Genomic DNA, 15282 nt, shown 5'->3' on the forward strand with positions numbered 1-15282 from the left:
ACTCCAGGGCTCCGCGTGCTACCCCAACTCTATGGTCCGCGGGGGCGGAGCCTGCGGCGCGGTGCATGCCGGACCGGCGGCGCCTGAGCTCTTGTCATGGCGGCGACGCTGGCTTCCCGGTGCTGGCTCTGGGCTGCGCTGCTTATCCCTGCGGCCGCAGTGTATGAAGACCAAGTGGGCAAGTTTGATTGGTGCGTACGTGTGCGGCCTGTTCGCGAAGTAGATGGCTGTTTTCCCAGCACCTGTCTCTTACCGGGAGGTTACCGTTGAAGCAGTCGGCTACATGACTTGCGGCATCCTGTGCAAAATGAAAATATGTGATTTCTTAAATCAGAAACCAAGAATTTGTAGACATCGACCGAGTAGCATTAAGCCAAGCGTCGGGCGCCTCTTCTAAGCTGGTCCTTGTACTGTACAGGTTGCATGCCCACGGTGTCGGCGCCACCATACAGGCAGGCTTTGGGGTTCTGGTCAGGGATCATTGATTCCTTCTCCCTCTTCAGGTTTCATTTCTATGACTGTCAGGTTGCTGGTCTCCCGGGTGTCAGAGGTCACCAGGCCTCGGTGGACTTTCATTCTTTCTCTAATTGGCTGTTGTCTCGTAGGCACGTAAACAGGGCTTTATGTCTTGTAAGTCTTAAACTGAGGCCTCTTTCCCCCTTTTTCATCCCAGGGCAGCCCTGGGCTCAGAGTATGGCCACCCCAAAATCATCAGCCAGGAAATGCCATGAACTTATTCACTTACCCCTTCCTTAAGGCCCTGTAGATGGCTTTCTTCTATTTAAATGTCCATTTAGCCCCCTAAGAATTTGTAATCTTGGGAAAGTGACTGAACCTCTCTGTGCCTCACTTATCTGTAAAACGAGCTGACTAACTGTCCATCCGTCCTATAGAAGTTCAGAGGATGAATGAAATAATCTCTTTAAAGTACTTAGCACAAAGTCTGATTCATTGAGTGCAATCAATAAATGTTACCCATTATTACTGTTTACACTCCATCAGGGCCCAACTCAGATACCTCCTCTTCTGTGAACTGTTTTTTTCTCAGATAGATTCATATATTCAGTCCATATCATTGGTATTATAGGTTTGTTTTTATACCTTTATGCTTTTTTCATATTTTCCATATGAGTGGTGTTACACCACCACCCATCTTTGCATTGCTGGGACTTGAACACAGGGCTGTGCACATGCATTGAGTTACACCCCCAGCACCACTTTCCCCATCCTTTTTGCAGGGCTGGGGATCAACTCAGGTCTTAACACATACTAGGCAAGCACTCTATCACTACCCCCTGTCCCCCAATTTAGAGATTGGGTTTTGCTGTATTGCCTAGGCTGGTCTCAAACTCCTGGCCTCAAGTGATCCTCCTGCCTTAGCCTCCTGAGTAGCTGGAACCACAGCTATGTACCACTGCACTGGCCAAAACAACAGTTTTCAAGAGATAATGTGATTTATTGTTAGAAAGTCTTCATTTTGGGTCCTAGTTCTAACAGTAATTAATTGACCTCTCTGGACTTTGGGTTTCTCACCTGTAAAATGGGGGTACTACTACTTTTTTTTTTTTTTAACATATTTTGTAGGGTTTTTCAGTGGATACAGTGAGAATAAAATATGTGCAAATGCAGGTAGAAACTGCCAAATATAAACCCATCTCTCTACTACTAGTTTAGTTTCTTTAAAAAAAATACAAAACAAAAAAACTGGACTAGGTACTTGGGAGGCTGAGGTGGAGGATTACAAGTTCAAGGCCAGCCTGTGTAATACTCTATCAAAATAAAAAATGAAAAAGGGATGGGTTGTAGCTTAGTGGTTGAGTGCCTGTGGATTTAGCCCCCAGTCCCACAAAAACACAAAATAACAAAAACAAAACAAAACCTAGACCAAACAACATCATGATAAAGAGAAATGCAGTGTAAATGTCATGTGTACTTAGTGTGCTAGGGATGGCAGACTTTTTTTGATAGGAAGGGGCAAGCGCTCCTGTATGCGACAGGAATACAGTTTTGTGAAACTAGTTTTGTTCCCTTTTTGTGCAGGTAAGAGTGCTGAGTGGTGGACGCAGCCCAGTGAGTGAGTGAGTGAGTGAGTGAGTGCTGATCAGGTGGATACTGAGTATGTGTGGTCTTACAAAGGGCCACGGAGGACGAAGGCCTCACCCAGTTTGTGGAGCTGGGTTGGAAATGCTTTTTTCTCCATAGCTAGTGAAAAGAGTTGGATTGTATGCTCATCGAAGGCAGGGCCTGGGTTCTTCCATTTTTAAGTGAGTGCCTAGTCAGACTATCAGTGAATACAGAAAAGACTTTAGCTTTGTTCTAGTGGGATTTGGGACAGGGACTTTTTAAAGTATCACCTAAGCTGGAAGACTTAGTATTTCTCAGCTGTTCAGAGGTACATACCCTTGTTCCCTTTGCTTCTGACTGCATTGCATGGATATCTTGCCTTTAGTGAGCTCTTTTCATTAACAACCACTTCTTATCTGTCTTAAGGTAGGTGTGATGATGATAACCCAGTGAGTTGTCTTTTTGCAAAGCATTTTGTGCAGTGATTTTGCCCCTTATGTTCCCCTGCACTCTTTTTCTCAGGAGACAGCAGTATGTTGGGAAGCTCAAGTTTGCCTCCTTGGAATTTTCCCCTGGATCCAAGAAGTTGGTTGTGGCCACGGAGAAGAATGTGATTGCAGCTCTAAATTCCCGAACTGGGGAAATCTGTGAGTGAGCTGTGCAGAATGACTGGCTTCAGGGTGGCAAGGCTGATAGCTGTGAATCCAAGTGGCCGTGGCTTGCTGTGCCTGCCTGACTAGTCCCCAATTCAGGGACATGACGGCCAAAAGGTGCCTTTCTTGGTGGATTGTGATAATTTTTTCAGACTTCTTCTCACCTTTGACTATTTCACATATTCCTAGCACTGGCCTTTGCAGTTTATTGTCTCAGTCTTGAGTATCCTTAAATAAGACACTGCTGCAGAAAGCACTTTATACTATTTTGCAGTAACTCCTACCTTCAAATCACATCTACTGGGTGGATTGTGTTTAGGCACTAAAATCATGAAATAGAATTTATAATCACTGTTTTCTTGTAATATTTTTGTTAAACTTATCATTATTTATTTTGTGTGTATGCTTTTGTGTATATGTGTGTATATATATGTATATATATATATTTTTTAATTTTTTTTTTTCTTTATAGTACCTTTGGCTTTGCAATTGCTAGGCAAGTACTGTAAACTGAGTTACATCCTCAGCCCTTTTTAAAAAAAAATTATTTTGAGACTGGGTCTTGCCAGGTTGCCCAGGCTGACCTCCAACTGGCAATCCTCCTGCTTCAGTCTCTTGTGTAGCTGGCATTACAGGTGTGCATCACCACACCCATCTCATTTACGTGTTTGATGGGGGTGGCAGTGGGGACTGGATGAGCAGACACTTCAGGTGGGCATATTTGTGCCTCCTCTCTACCCCTCCTACGCAGCGAGCAGGACTGCATTATGGGCAGTTAGTTGAATTTTTTTCCTCCTTCTAAATAAAATTGGAGGCTTTTATGCAAACAAAGACCTCTTCAGTCCTCTTTTTGGGTCATGGTAATGTTCATAGTAAGGCCTGACTTTTGTGTCTCTCAGTGTGGCGCCACGTGGACAAGGGCACGGCAGAGGGGGCTGTGGACGCCATGCTGCTCCATGGACAGGGTGAGCAGAGGCCTGCGGGGCTTTCTGTGGGGGCAACCCCTTCCCATTCCTTGGTTCCTTCCTTTGTATGGGGTCTGACAAGGAAAAGAGGAGGGTGCTCCTGTTTATCATCTGTTTATATGGACCCTAGGAGGTGACAGCAAGTTTGGGAGATAATTTCACCTTGGTCTTTTCTTTTCCAGATGCAATCACTGTGTCCAATGGAGGCCGCATCATGCGTTCCTGGGAGACTAACATTGGGGGCCTGAACTGGGAGATAACCTTGGACAGTGGCAGGTAAGGGAGGAGGCCGTATTTCATTTTGGCTGAATGAAAGTCTCTGTGGAGCACAGATCTGCATGGGCAGCAACCTCAGGCCTTTTGTTTTTTTTCCCCCTAGGATAATGAAAAGGCAAAGATCACCAAATGCCTTTTTTTTCTTTTTGGTACTAGGGATTGAACTCAGGAACCCAGGGACACTTAACCACTGAGCCAAATCCCCAGCCCTTTTTATTTTTTGAAACAGCGTCTCTCTAAGTTGCTTATGGCCTAAGTTGCTGAGGCTGGCTTTGAACTTGGGATCCTCCTGCCTCAGCCTCCTGAGCTACTGGGGTTATAGGTATATGTCACTGTGCCTGGTTATCAAACATCTGTTCTTGATGTTCTGTGTGGCACATGTTTACTCAGCCAGCATTTACTGAGCACCTATTAGATGCAGAGCTCTGTGCAAGGCACAGTGCTTATTCTTTTTTTTTTAAGAGAGAGGTGAGAGAGAGAGAGAGAATTTTTGATATTTATTTTTCAGTTTTTGGCAGACACAACATCTTTGTTTGTATGTGATGCTGAGGATTGAACCTGGGCCACACGCATGCCAGGCAAGCGCACTACCACTTGAGCTACATCCCCAGCCCCCAGTGCTTATTCTTATGCTTGAATTCTTTTCCTAGTCATGATGCATGAACTTTGCCATGTTCTAGGTATGAGAACATAATATAAAACTTTGTGTTTTAGTTTCATGTTTAGAAAACAGCTTGAGCCACTGTTCCATCTTTGCCAAGGTTAAGTTATAGAGTCATTTACATTAGCTTATATGTCTTAGGATGGTAATTCACCTGGTAAATTCTTAGTGGCCCCAGGCAGTGGGCATATATGTGAAATAACTTCTTCCATCAAGTTTACAGTCAGACAGGCAGGTAGCCCGATAATGATAGCACTGTCTCATGGGTGCATGGTAGAGGGTTGTGATCTGTTTGCTATGAAGTTCCAGGGAAAGAAAGGAACAGCCCTTAGGGAATTTGGGGGGTTTAGGGAAGCAGTGTGTAGACTTTCGAGGCAGCTAACAAGCTGGCAGAGACAGGATTAAGATCCAAGTATGTTTGAATTCAAAGCCTGTTTTCTTACCTACCAAGCCACAGGGACAGTGGTGGGACTGTCTGCTCTGGCCTGAGGCTCACTCTCTACTTGTACTCAGTTTCCAGGCACTTGGGCTGGTGGGCCTGCAGGACTCTGTGAGGTATGTTGCAGTCCTGAAGAGGACGACTCTTGCCCTCCATCACCTCTCCAGTGGGCATCTGAAGTGGGTAGAACAACTCCCAGAAAGGTAAGGCTGTCTCCTTCCAGATGGTGGCTACCTATTTCCTTTCCCTTATAAGCCCCTCCTTCTCAATAAGGGGCCTCCAGCGTTTGCCAGGCCCCCTGCACATTGGTGTCATGTGTGGTAGGTTGTGCTCCCTGGATGTGGGTCTGAAGGCAGAAGCTGTGGCTACGCCTGGAGTGTCTTTGCAGGGAGGAGAAAACCCCTGAGCCACCAAGCAAGGGAGCCGTGGGTTGGGTATTGCTTGCTCCTGGGCGTGGTGCTCTGGGCCTTTCCATTTCTAGTTTCAGTTAAATTGAGCCTTTCATTCATAGTAAGAGCTAGAATAATCAAGAACAGTTGTTTCCAGGGGTCTGGTGGAGGACACTTGAAGTTGAGAAGGAACAAGAGCAGGGAGGAGAAGGAAAGGTTCTGTTTAGACCCCGTGTGGCAGTTTTCAGATACGGATGGGATCAAAAGTCAAATTCCTGTGGGACCAAATGTGTAATATCTATAAGTCACATTGGCCCCATGAGGACTGCTGGGAACTGCAGTGTACCTAGCTTACCTCCAGGGGTCAGCCTTACTCAGCTGATTGGTGTTCTGGGGGTACATAGGTAGACATATACTTAGGTCCAGTGTCACCACATCTCTGACCTAAGAAAAGCTGGAAATATTATTTTTATGTATAATCTCAGTTAGGAATGTTTACAAGAAATTAAAAACAAAAGCAAGTTATTTAGGTGTGATGAAATACACTTGAAATCATATACTTTGAAGGTTAAGGCAGAAGGATTGCAGGTTCAAGGCCAGCCTGGACAATTTACTGAGCTGCTGTACCAAAATGAAAATAAAAAGGGCTGGGAGTGTGGGTCAGTAGTATAGAGTGCCCCAGAGTTCAGTCCCCAATACTGCCAAACAAACCCCTAAAATCAATGGAAAAAAAAAAAAAAAAGACTAGGGATCTTTTGGTAGAGTGCTTTCCTAGTACACACGAGGTCCTGGGTTTGATCTCAATCTCAGCACTACAAACAAAACAAACCCAGAAGTAAAACTCTAAACTGTGTGAGATAAACAAACCTATCTGGGAATTTCCAGTTTGTGACATCTGTATAAGGATTAGCATCCAAGTTTCGGAAGACCCTTAAAGATGTTCCTGTCTGAGGGATAAAGCTGTTCCCCCTGCTCTCTCTTGCCTCTTAGTGACAGCATCCACTACCAGATGGTGTATTCCTACGGCTCTGGGGTGGTGTGGGCCCTCGGCATCGTTCCCTTTAGCCACGTGAACATTGTCAAGTTTAACGTGGAAGATGGAGAGATTGTTCAGCAGGTATGGGAGGGCATGGCACTTGAGGAGCCTTGTGAATGGGGACGGGAGTCAAGAAAACCCTTCTTTGCACTGGGGACCAGGGAAGTTGGCTGGACAGATGCAAAAGTCATTTAGTCCCTAATTCTGGTCACTTGCTGCTGTCTTGTCTTCATCTGTGTGTATTTAAAGTATGTTTTTTCTTGTGGTTCTCTTCTGGGGTGGCTAAAAATTACACAGATCTAGTCACTGCATGTAGGTGTCTTCTAAGATAATTCTGTAAAATAACAATAGGAAGCCACATTTGACAGACAGTAGGGAAATACCTGTCCGAAGTGTTAGGCATTTATAGTTATCTGGTGTATTTTCCAGTGACCAGAAAGAAACTCCTGATTTTTTTTTTTTTTTTTTTGTCTTTGGAGGTTCTTGGGAGGCACATTGGGGTTGGGTTGGGGACAGGAAAACCCCTGTGGAACCAACCACAATCTAAGCCTTTGAGCTTAGGACCCTCCATGGGATTTTAGCAGTGATGCTGCTGATGAGCTGAGAGAAATGTGAAGATCCCTTGTGAGTGTCCTGTTATGTTGTCCCTCTGCAGGTCAGGGTTTCGACTCCATGGCTGCACTGTCTTACCGGAGCCTGTGGCCTGGTGGATGAGGCTGTGCTGGTGTGCCCTGACCCAGGCTCACGATCCCTCCACACTTTGGCCCTGGAGACAGAGTGGGAACTGCGGCAGATCCCACTGCAGGTGACGGGCTGCAGCTGCTTTCCCTGGTCCTCGGCTTTGCCTGCGGGGCATGGATGGGGCACACAGTTCTATGGGGGCCTTTCTTCTGGTGGTGTTGCTGCTTCTTTTTTGGGTTGTGGTAGCCTGAGGAGAAGTTCAAGCCTCTGGCAGAGCTGGTGTCAGGGGAAATGGGCCACTTTCCCCTTTGAGGAAGCTGAATGGGAGCTTCTGGAGCCACCTGCCTGGCTTAGTTACATCCCCTAGCAAAGTGGGGCAGAGGACACCAGCTTGGTGGGCCAGTCACTGGTTGGCTTCATGTCCTCATCCTCCTTGTTCTTTCCTCCCTTAGTCTCTTGACTTAGAATTTGGAAGTGGATTCCAACCCCGGGTCCTGCCAACACAGCCCACCCCAGTGGATCCTTCTCGGGCCCAGTTCTTCCTACAGTTGTCCCCAAATCACTATGCTCTGCTGCACTACCACCACGGGGCTCTGAGTCTGCTCAAGAACTTCCCCCAGGTAACCACTGGCAGTGTGGGTGGCTAGGATTCAGGAGTGAATGACTGGGCTATCGATGCTAGGAGATAGTGCCCTCGAACCTGGAGACATTGGCTTCTGGACTGAGATTGGAGGTAGCCTTACAGTAGGAATAGGATACTTTTTCTTCTTGGAGGGTCTTTAGAATAAAACTGTCACCTTCCTTGGAGTCCACAGTCATTCAGAGCCTCTTATGGATACAAGAGCAACATGGGGCTTAGGGGGACTTGTGCCTGGCTTGTTAGATGTGGCTGAGGCCTGCTTCTGCTCACAGATGCCCTGGCCATCATTTTCAAAGCTGGGAGCACTTTGAACTCCAAGACAGGTGACCCTCCAGAAGGCTGCTGGCTGGCATAGCTCCCATTTGGGAACTGACCCTTCCTTTCCCTACAGACTGCCCTGGTGAGCTTTGGCACCACTGGGGAGAAGACTGTGGCTGCAGTCATGACCTGTCGAAACGAAGTGGTGAGTACTGAGAATCTTAGCCAGGTGTGTGGGGGGAGGGTCCTGACTCTTCTCTGCTGGGAGCCCTGAGCCAGTAATCTGGGTGCGTTCTCCTGGTCAGGTTGAATACATGAGGCTGCTGAAAGATGAATTTGCCTCATATCTGGAGCTTTCTGCATACCCCCTTTCTCCCCAGGAAGGAGGCCTTAATAGGACATCCCCACTTTCACCTGGGAGTTAGAAACCACATAGGCTTTGTGGGCAGGATGAGAAGTGAGATTTGCCTTCTCTAAGAGACAAGAAGACAGAAATAAAAGCTTTGTTTGGGGATTGGAAGGGACCCTTTATCTGAATTTTCTTCTGTCCTTCTCTTTCTTCTAGCAGAAACCTAGCAATTCTGAAGATGGGTCAATGGGGAGCTTTTCGGAGAAGTCTAGTGCACAGGTAGGGTGTGGCTTCTGGCAGCATGCCAGACCTGGAGTCCCAGGAGGCCACTCGGGCAAGTGGGGAGCAGCTGAGGCTAACTGGTCTCCCTGAGTTCCCCTGGGTTTCTAACTACTGTCAATTAAATGGTGTTGCTCTTGACCCTTTTTCACGGTGAGATGAAGAGGTAGAATCCATAGAGTCTGTTGCTAACTATGTCCTTCTCTAGGCCTCAGTTCCCCTGTTTCTTTTGGGGTCCAGCTGGTAGAGCTGAGTGTACCCTGTGCAGTTGCTGTGCGACAAAAGCGTGGCCCTGGCTGAAGGCACGGGTTGTAGCTGTGGCTTCCTGTGAGCTCTTCCCTGCTTTCTGTCCTTGGGCAGTCTCGCCTCTTTTTGGGACGCCTCTGCCACACTCTACTTACTGGTTTCCTTCTAAAACAAGTGTAGTTGTAATTTCATTTATTTACCCAGATGCCTCATTTCTGCCTCAGTATTTGGCTTTCTCTGTTTTTTTATTTTCCTTTGCACCTATTTCCCTTTCTGGCCTGGTCCCTTCTCTAGGGTATTTGCCCCTGGTATTGGACATCTTTTGGGGGACTGACCACTGGCCGATTCCTCTAGTTGATGCGTGCTGTTTGCACTCCTAGGACTCGCTGGCTTGCTTCAACCAGACCTACACCATTAATCTCTACTTAGTAGAGACAGGTCGGCGACTGCTGGACACTGCAATTTCATTTAGCCTGGAACAGAATGATACTCGGCCAGAGCGGGTGAGCCAGGGCCTTGGCCTGAAGATGTTGAAGTCCTGCAGGTGTCTCAGCATGGGGCTTCCTGTCCTCAGAGCTAGGTCACAGCCATGGGTCCTGGGTTAGGGCTCTGGACATGGGTTCTAGCTCTTTCCTGAGCCTCTGACTGGTCACAGATAACAGCCAAGGCAGATATTGTTTATGCCTGGTTGTCACTGTGCCCCAGGCCCTGTGATGAGCTTTTTGCTGATGCACTAATTGATGTGGCCTTCTTATAGTCCTCTGAAGTGCTAGTTACTGACCTGGTTTTACCAATGTAACTGTGGCCTGGTGGCAATTGGTACCGTATCCAGAGTTGCAGAGCTGGGAAGACGTGTGGCTGTGGGTGTAGCTGGGGCTGCTGAGCTGCACAGCCTGCGTTTGTGATCCCAGTGTTCCTTCAGGGAACTGAGTTCCTCTCAGCTGTGGCTTCTTCATCTTACGATGGGAATTCCAGTTCTGGCCTCCTGCTGGCTTTATGGGGCATGGATGGGTGATGTGATATCGTCAGGTGCTTGGGTTCCTTCATGGACTGGTCTGAGAGAGCTGAGGGACCATTGTATTGACTCCAGGGAACGTGTGTTACCTTGTTGGTGTGTGGATTGTAGTTGTAGATGTTGCTGTGACCTGGACCTGATGTGCCTAATACTTGAATCCTGGGATTCTTATGATCTTGGTTTCTAGCTGTACATCCAGGTGTTCTTGAAGAAGGACGACTCAGTTGGCTACCGGGCCTTGGTACAGACGCAGGATCACCTGCTCCTTTTTCTGCAGCAGCTGGGTGAGTGCACCTCTTTCAACCTGGTTTTGTTTCAGCCTGCCCAGACTGGTTTTGGGGGAATGGGAACAGGTCTGGGAAAGGTTCAAGTGGAGTATAGCTTGAATATTTTCTCCAGAACCATATGTCACCTACTTTTGAGTAATTCCTTAGCATTGTAGGGTGGCATATAGAACGTTCCGCATTTGACTTGCTGATTTCAGCTCCTTACTCTGCTATTTCTGATTCCTTTTTTTATTTTATTTTATTTTATTTTATTTTGGTATGGGGGATTGAACCCAGGAGTGCTTTACTACTGAGCTCCATCCCCAGGCCAGTTATATATGTATATGTGTACATAAATGTACGTGTATATCTGTACATATACATATATGTGTACTTACATGTATGCTTACATATATGTATATGTGTGTATGCACACATGTATATTCAAGTTGTTCATGGACCTTTATTTTATTCACTTATTTGTATGTGGTGCTGAGAATCAAAGCCAGTGTGCCTCACACATGGGCAAGCACTCTATCACTGAGCTACAACCCCAGCCCCCAGCCCTTTTTTACTGTTTTTTTTTTGAGACAAGTTCTCACTAAATTGCTGAGGCTGTCACTGAACTTGTGATCCTCCTGCCTCAGCCTTGTGACTTGCTGGGATTACAAGCATGTACCAGCGTGCCCGGCTTTGCCACAGGTCAGGGAGGCAAGCTGAGCTTTTGCAAACTGGTTTCCCATAGCAGGGAAGGTGGTGTTGTGGACCCGGGAAGAGTCCCTGGCAGAAGTGGTGTGCCTGGAAATGGTGGACCTCCCCCTGACTGGGGCGCAGGCTGAGCTGGAAGGAGAATTTGGCAAGAAGGCAGGTATGAACCCAGGGATGGGATAGCAGAGGTGCTGGAGGGGGCTGCTCTGGACTGAGTTTGCTAGTTGAACCCGAGGAGATGCTGCCTCATGGCACCCTGGCGTCCTGGTTCAGCCAGATGGCCAGTCTGTTGTGAATGAGCTCCATTTCCAGTGCATTGGTGGCCCTGTGGTTTGTGCAGCCACCCTTTCCAGTGTATGGGTGAACTGTGAATCCCCCAGGAAAGATTCTGGGGCCAAAAAAAAACTCAGTAAAGCAATAGCTCTCATCCCCTGAATATCTAAAGGTTGTCAGGCACAGTTGTTAGGCACTATCCACACTTGGAGAGACAGGACTGGATTAATCTGTTTATTATGGAAATAGCTCCATGTCCTTCGAAGCCAGCCATAGTCCCTACTGCCCAGATAAGATTGATCCACCCCACTCTGATTCAGTTTTGCCTCCTTCCTCTCCCTTTCGTGGAAGTGGTTGTTAGGGTCTGCTCTGGGCCAGGTCCCCTGCTAGGCATTGCAAATTTTCTTAAGTGGAGAATTAATTTGACTTTACTGTTTATTTCTGCTTCCTGGATCCAGCGATTCAAGGTAAAGCCCACCTCCTGCCGCCTTGCTGCTTGCTGCCTGCCCACACGGCTAGCTTTTGATTAATTGTTTTTCCTAACTTGCATCAATGAGGTGTATGCTGTGAGTGTGAACTGCTCTACTTGTGACTTGTTCTCTCTGCCTCTCACTTCTCTTCTTTGAGCTGAGGTGAATGGAAAATAGATCAACAAAGATTCTATTTTGTAGTGAGCACTTACGTGCCAGCCACCATGCTAAGTCCTGTATCTGTGTTCCGTGATCTGATCTCTATAACAGCCCTCCAGGATGCAGACTATTTTACAGATGAGGAACTCAAGGCCCAAAGGTCACACAGGAGTAAGGAGTAGATTTGGGATTTTAATCCAGGCCAGCAGGCCCCAGAGACTCTGCTGTTTACTGTGTCACCTGGTAGCTGCCACCAAGTCTCCAGTCTCTGATGATGAAGATTTGAAGAATGCAGCCTCATGATGAAGTTAGGGATAGAGGGAAGGAGGGCCTTGGGATGGGTCGCAGGTATGCTGTCAGGAGATGTTGAGCAGTTGACAGAATAGGAATGAGGCAATGGGAGGTGACAGCGCCTGTCCATGATACACACGTGAACATACTTGTGCCCCTTCACCCCCACCCCATACTCTCTGGCTCTGTGTGGCACCCAGAAGCCTTCCCCACCACCCTCGGTGTGGGACTGTGCTAGACATTCACAGCATGGCTGCATCCTGCATGGTGAACCTGGCCTCAGTCCTCTAGTCACAGTTCCAGGCAGACGTGGTTAAAGGAGCTGGAAAAGTGGGTTTGTGAAGCTTGAGTGTGGTTAAGTGGGAGACTATTGGTGTCAGAGCAAACTGCCCTTTGGGCTTTGGCCTGGAGCAAGAGTGACCTGGATGCTCTGCAGGAGAGAGCAGGGTCCCTCCTTGGAGAGTGGGTCCAGACACCTTGCCAGACCCCCTGTCTGATGGGGAGTGCTTTACCCTTTTTCTGATGCCAGATGGCTTGCTGGGGATGTTCCTGAAACGCCTCTCGTCTCAGCTCATCCTGCTGCAGGCGTGGACTTCACACCTCTGGAAAATGTTCTACGATGCTCGGAAGCCCCGAAGTCAGATTAAGAACGAGATCAACATCGACACCTTGGCCAGAGATGAGTTCAACTTGCAGAAGATGATGGTGATGGTGACAGCCTCAGGCAAGGTGAGGGCTGTAAGCTCCGGGTACCAAATCTTCTGAAGTTCAGGGGGTGGGAGTCAAAAAGCCTTGCTAGAGGATGGCACTGGTTCCAGTTTGCAAGGACGGAATCGGTTCTTTGGCTTCTCTGTAGTGAGTCGAGTATTTGTTTACCTTGCAGCTTTTTGGCATTGAGAGCAGCTCTGGCACCATCCTGTGGAAACAGTATCTACCTAATGTCAAGCCAGACTCCTCCTTTAAACTGATGGTCCAGAGAACGACTGCTCACTTCCCCCACCCGCCCCAGTGCACCCTCCTGGTGAAGGACAAGGTGAGGCTGTCTTGTGTGACTTGAGGCAGAGTGGGTGTGGCTCTTTTGGTGTTTTGAAATTTAATTTTCTCCCAGGCTTTTGGAATTCTCCAAGTGCCCAAGAGGAACATTCAGGGGTTAGGGGTTGTTTCTTCCAGTTTCTTGCCTGGCAGGAGGAATTGACTAGAAAATGGATCTAGCTTTAGTCAGCTTTCTTCTTTTCTAGTCATAGGCTACTGTTGGTGACTGAGTGACTGTTTTCTATAAGGAAGAGTGGAACACAAAGCTATTTATATCTCTCTGCCAAAATTAGAATGGATTTGGGGAATCTCTGATAGTAAGAGAGAGGGAATGTGGACACTTCTGGAATGGCCGTTGTGGGGTTGCTGAATTGGTATTTACTTGACCTTCTTATTTGTTCTTTTTTTTTTTTGTATCTGGGACTGAACCCAGGGGTGCTTAACCACTGAACCACATCCCCAGCCCTTCTTTTTTTTTTAAAGAAAGAGTGAGAGAGAGGGAGAGAATTTTAATATTTATTTTTTAGTATTTGGCGGACACAACATCTTTGTATGTGGTGCTGAGGATTGAACCCGGGCCGCACGCATGCCAGGCAAGCGCACTACTGCTTGAGCCACATCCCCAGCCCCCCAGCCCTTCTTATATTTTATTTTGAGTCAAAGTCTTGTTAATTTGCTTAGGACCTTACTAAGTTGCTGAAGCTGGGTTTGAACTCGCAGTCCTTCTGCCTCAGTCTCCTGAGCCGCTGGCTCTTATTTGTTCTTCAGTGTGTCCAGTTCTTGGTTATGTTTGGAGCCAAAGGCAGTTTGACTTTTTTCCTTTGACATTAGCTCTGGGACTATTCACCTTCAGCCAAGAATGTATTTCCACAAAGAGGGCAAAAGAATAGGGACTTTCTCACAGTTGAGCCAAAGTCTCAGCTATACTGATTTACCCTTTGGATTTGCAATTTTTTTGACAGTTTGCTCTGTCCATTTTAGGAAACAGGAATGAGTTCTCTGTATGTCTTTAATCCCATTTTTGGGAAGTGGAGTCAGGTGGCTCCCCCCGTGCTGAAGCGGCCCATCTTGCAGTCCTTGCTTCTCCCGGTCATGGATCAAGACTATGCCAAGGTGCTGCTGTTGATAGATGATGAGTACAAGGTACTACATTCCTGGGGGATACATTCCTGGGGAATGGCAGGTGGAGTAGGGTGTGGCATGGGGTGGTCAGACACAGGTGGCACACAGGCAGATGCTGTCTGCAGTCGGCATATGCTTGCCCTCAGACCGTCCCTCAGAGACATGACTGCTATGTGTGCCTGGCTTTTTTGTGACTGCTGTTTCTGCACTTGTGAATACACAGGTACTCAGTAGAATTAAGCTTAATCCCTAAACGGAGTTGATTCTAGTTCCTTTAGGATTTGCTCTTTTATTTTTGAGGCTGTCTCTTATGGGGAAGCAGTAATGAGTATTGGGAAATAGGGCTGAGCAATTCCTGAATTTTTCTTTAACGTTTTTTATGGGCTATCTGGGGTTTTCAAGGTCACAGCTTTCCCAGCCACACGGAATGTCTTGAGACAGCTACATGAGCTTGCCCCTTCCATCTTCTTCTATTTGGTGGATGCAGAGCAGGGACGGCTGAGTGGATACCGGCTTCGAAAGGTAGGAAGAGTGCTCTGGCAGGACTCTTTATGGGAGGATGTGGGTGTTGCCAAGTTATTTAGCTGAGTTGCTATTCATTTTTTAGATCAGCACAACCCTGGTATCTGATTGAAAATCGATCAGTTGCTCATGTTGGTTGGCAGGTTCTGTGTGGAGGATGTGGTCTGGGTACTGTGGACAGAGCAGTGCATGGTGGACTAAGCCTCTGTCCTCATGGCCTTTTTTTTTTAGGTTCAATCCTTTTTTTTTAAGTTCAATCCCAATAGGGATTGAACTTAGAGGCACTCACCCCCTGAGCCACATCTCCAGCACTGTTTTGTATTTTATTTGGAGATAGGGGCTCACTGAGTTGCTTAGAACCTCGCTTTTTCTGAGGCTGGCTTTGACCTTGTGATCCTCCTGCTTCAGCCTCCCGATTTGCTAGGATTATAGGCGTGGGCCATTGTGCACGGCTCCCTCATGGCCCTTTTTTTTTTTTTTTTTTTTTG

General features: G+C 47.3%; 1 protein-coding gene across 5 annotated transcripts in view; it reads left to right on the forward strand.

Annotated features, from left to right (window-relative positions):
- The first annotated feature begins 39 nt into the window (after positions 1 to 39).
- Positions 40 to 15282, forward strand: part of Emc1 (ER membrane protein complex subunit 1) — a 27145-nt gene continuing 11902 nt past the window's right edge. The window contains exons 1-18 of one of the 5 annotated variants that reach the window (XM_015485617.2): positions 40 to 191; positions 2587 to 2711; positions 3617 to 3682; positions 3865 to 3958; positions 5133 to 5261; positions 6438 to 6564; positions 7139 to 7288; positions 7617 to 7784; positions 8196 to 8267; positions 8628 to 8690; positions 9317 to 9439; positions 10139 to 10235; positions 10963 to 11085; positions 11657 to 11665; positions 12648 to 12847; positions 13002 to 13151; positions 14132 to 14293; positions 14675 to 14794. In XM_015485617.2, the coding sequence (XP_015341103.1) occupies positions 97 to 191; positions 2587 to 2711; positions 3617 to 3682; positions 3865 to 3958; positions 5133 to 5261; positions 6438 to 6564; positions 7139 to 7288; positions 7617 to 7784; positions 8196 to 8267; positions 8628 to 8690; positions 9317 to 9439; positions 10139 to 10235; positions 10963 to 11085; positions 11657 to 11665; positions 12648 to 12847; positions 13002 to 13151; positions 14132 to 14293; positions 14675 to 14794 (2073 nt within the window). In that variant the 5' untranslated portion in view covers positions 40 to 96. The remainder of the gene's footprint in view (positions 192 to 2586; positions 2712 to 3616; positions 3683 to 3864; positions 3959 to 5132; positions 5262 to 6437; positions 6565 to 7138; positions 7289 to 7616; positions 7785 to 8195; positions 8268 to 8627; positions 8691 to 9316; positions 9440 to 10138; positions 10236 to 10962; positions 11086 to 11656; positions 11666 to 12647; positions 12848 to 13001; positions 13152 to 14131; positions 14294 to 14674; positions 14795 to 15282) is intronic. The other 4 variants (XM_015485618.2, XM_015485619.2, XM_015485620.2 and 1 more) reach the window with 4 other exon arrangements.

Source organism: Marmota marmota, unplaced genomic scaffold, assembly GCF_001458135.2.
Source record: "Marmota marmota marmota unplaced genomic scaffold, marMar, whole genome shotgun sequence".
In the NCBI taxonomy this organism is placed as follows: domain Eukaryota; kingdom Metazoa; phylum Chordata; class Mammalia; order Rodentia; family Sciuridae; genus Marmota; species Marmota marmota.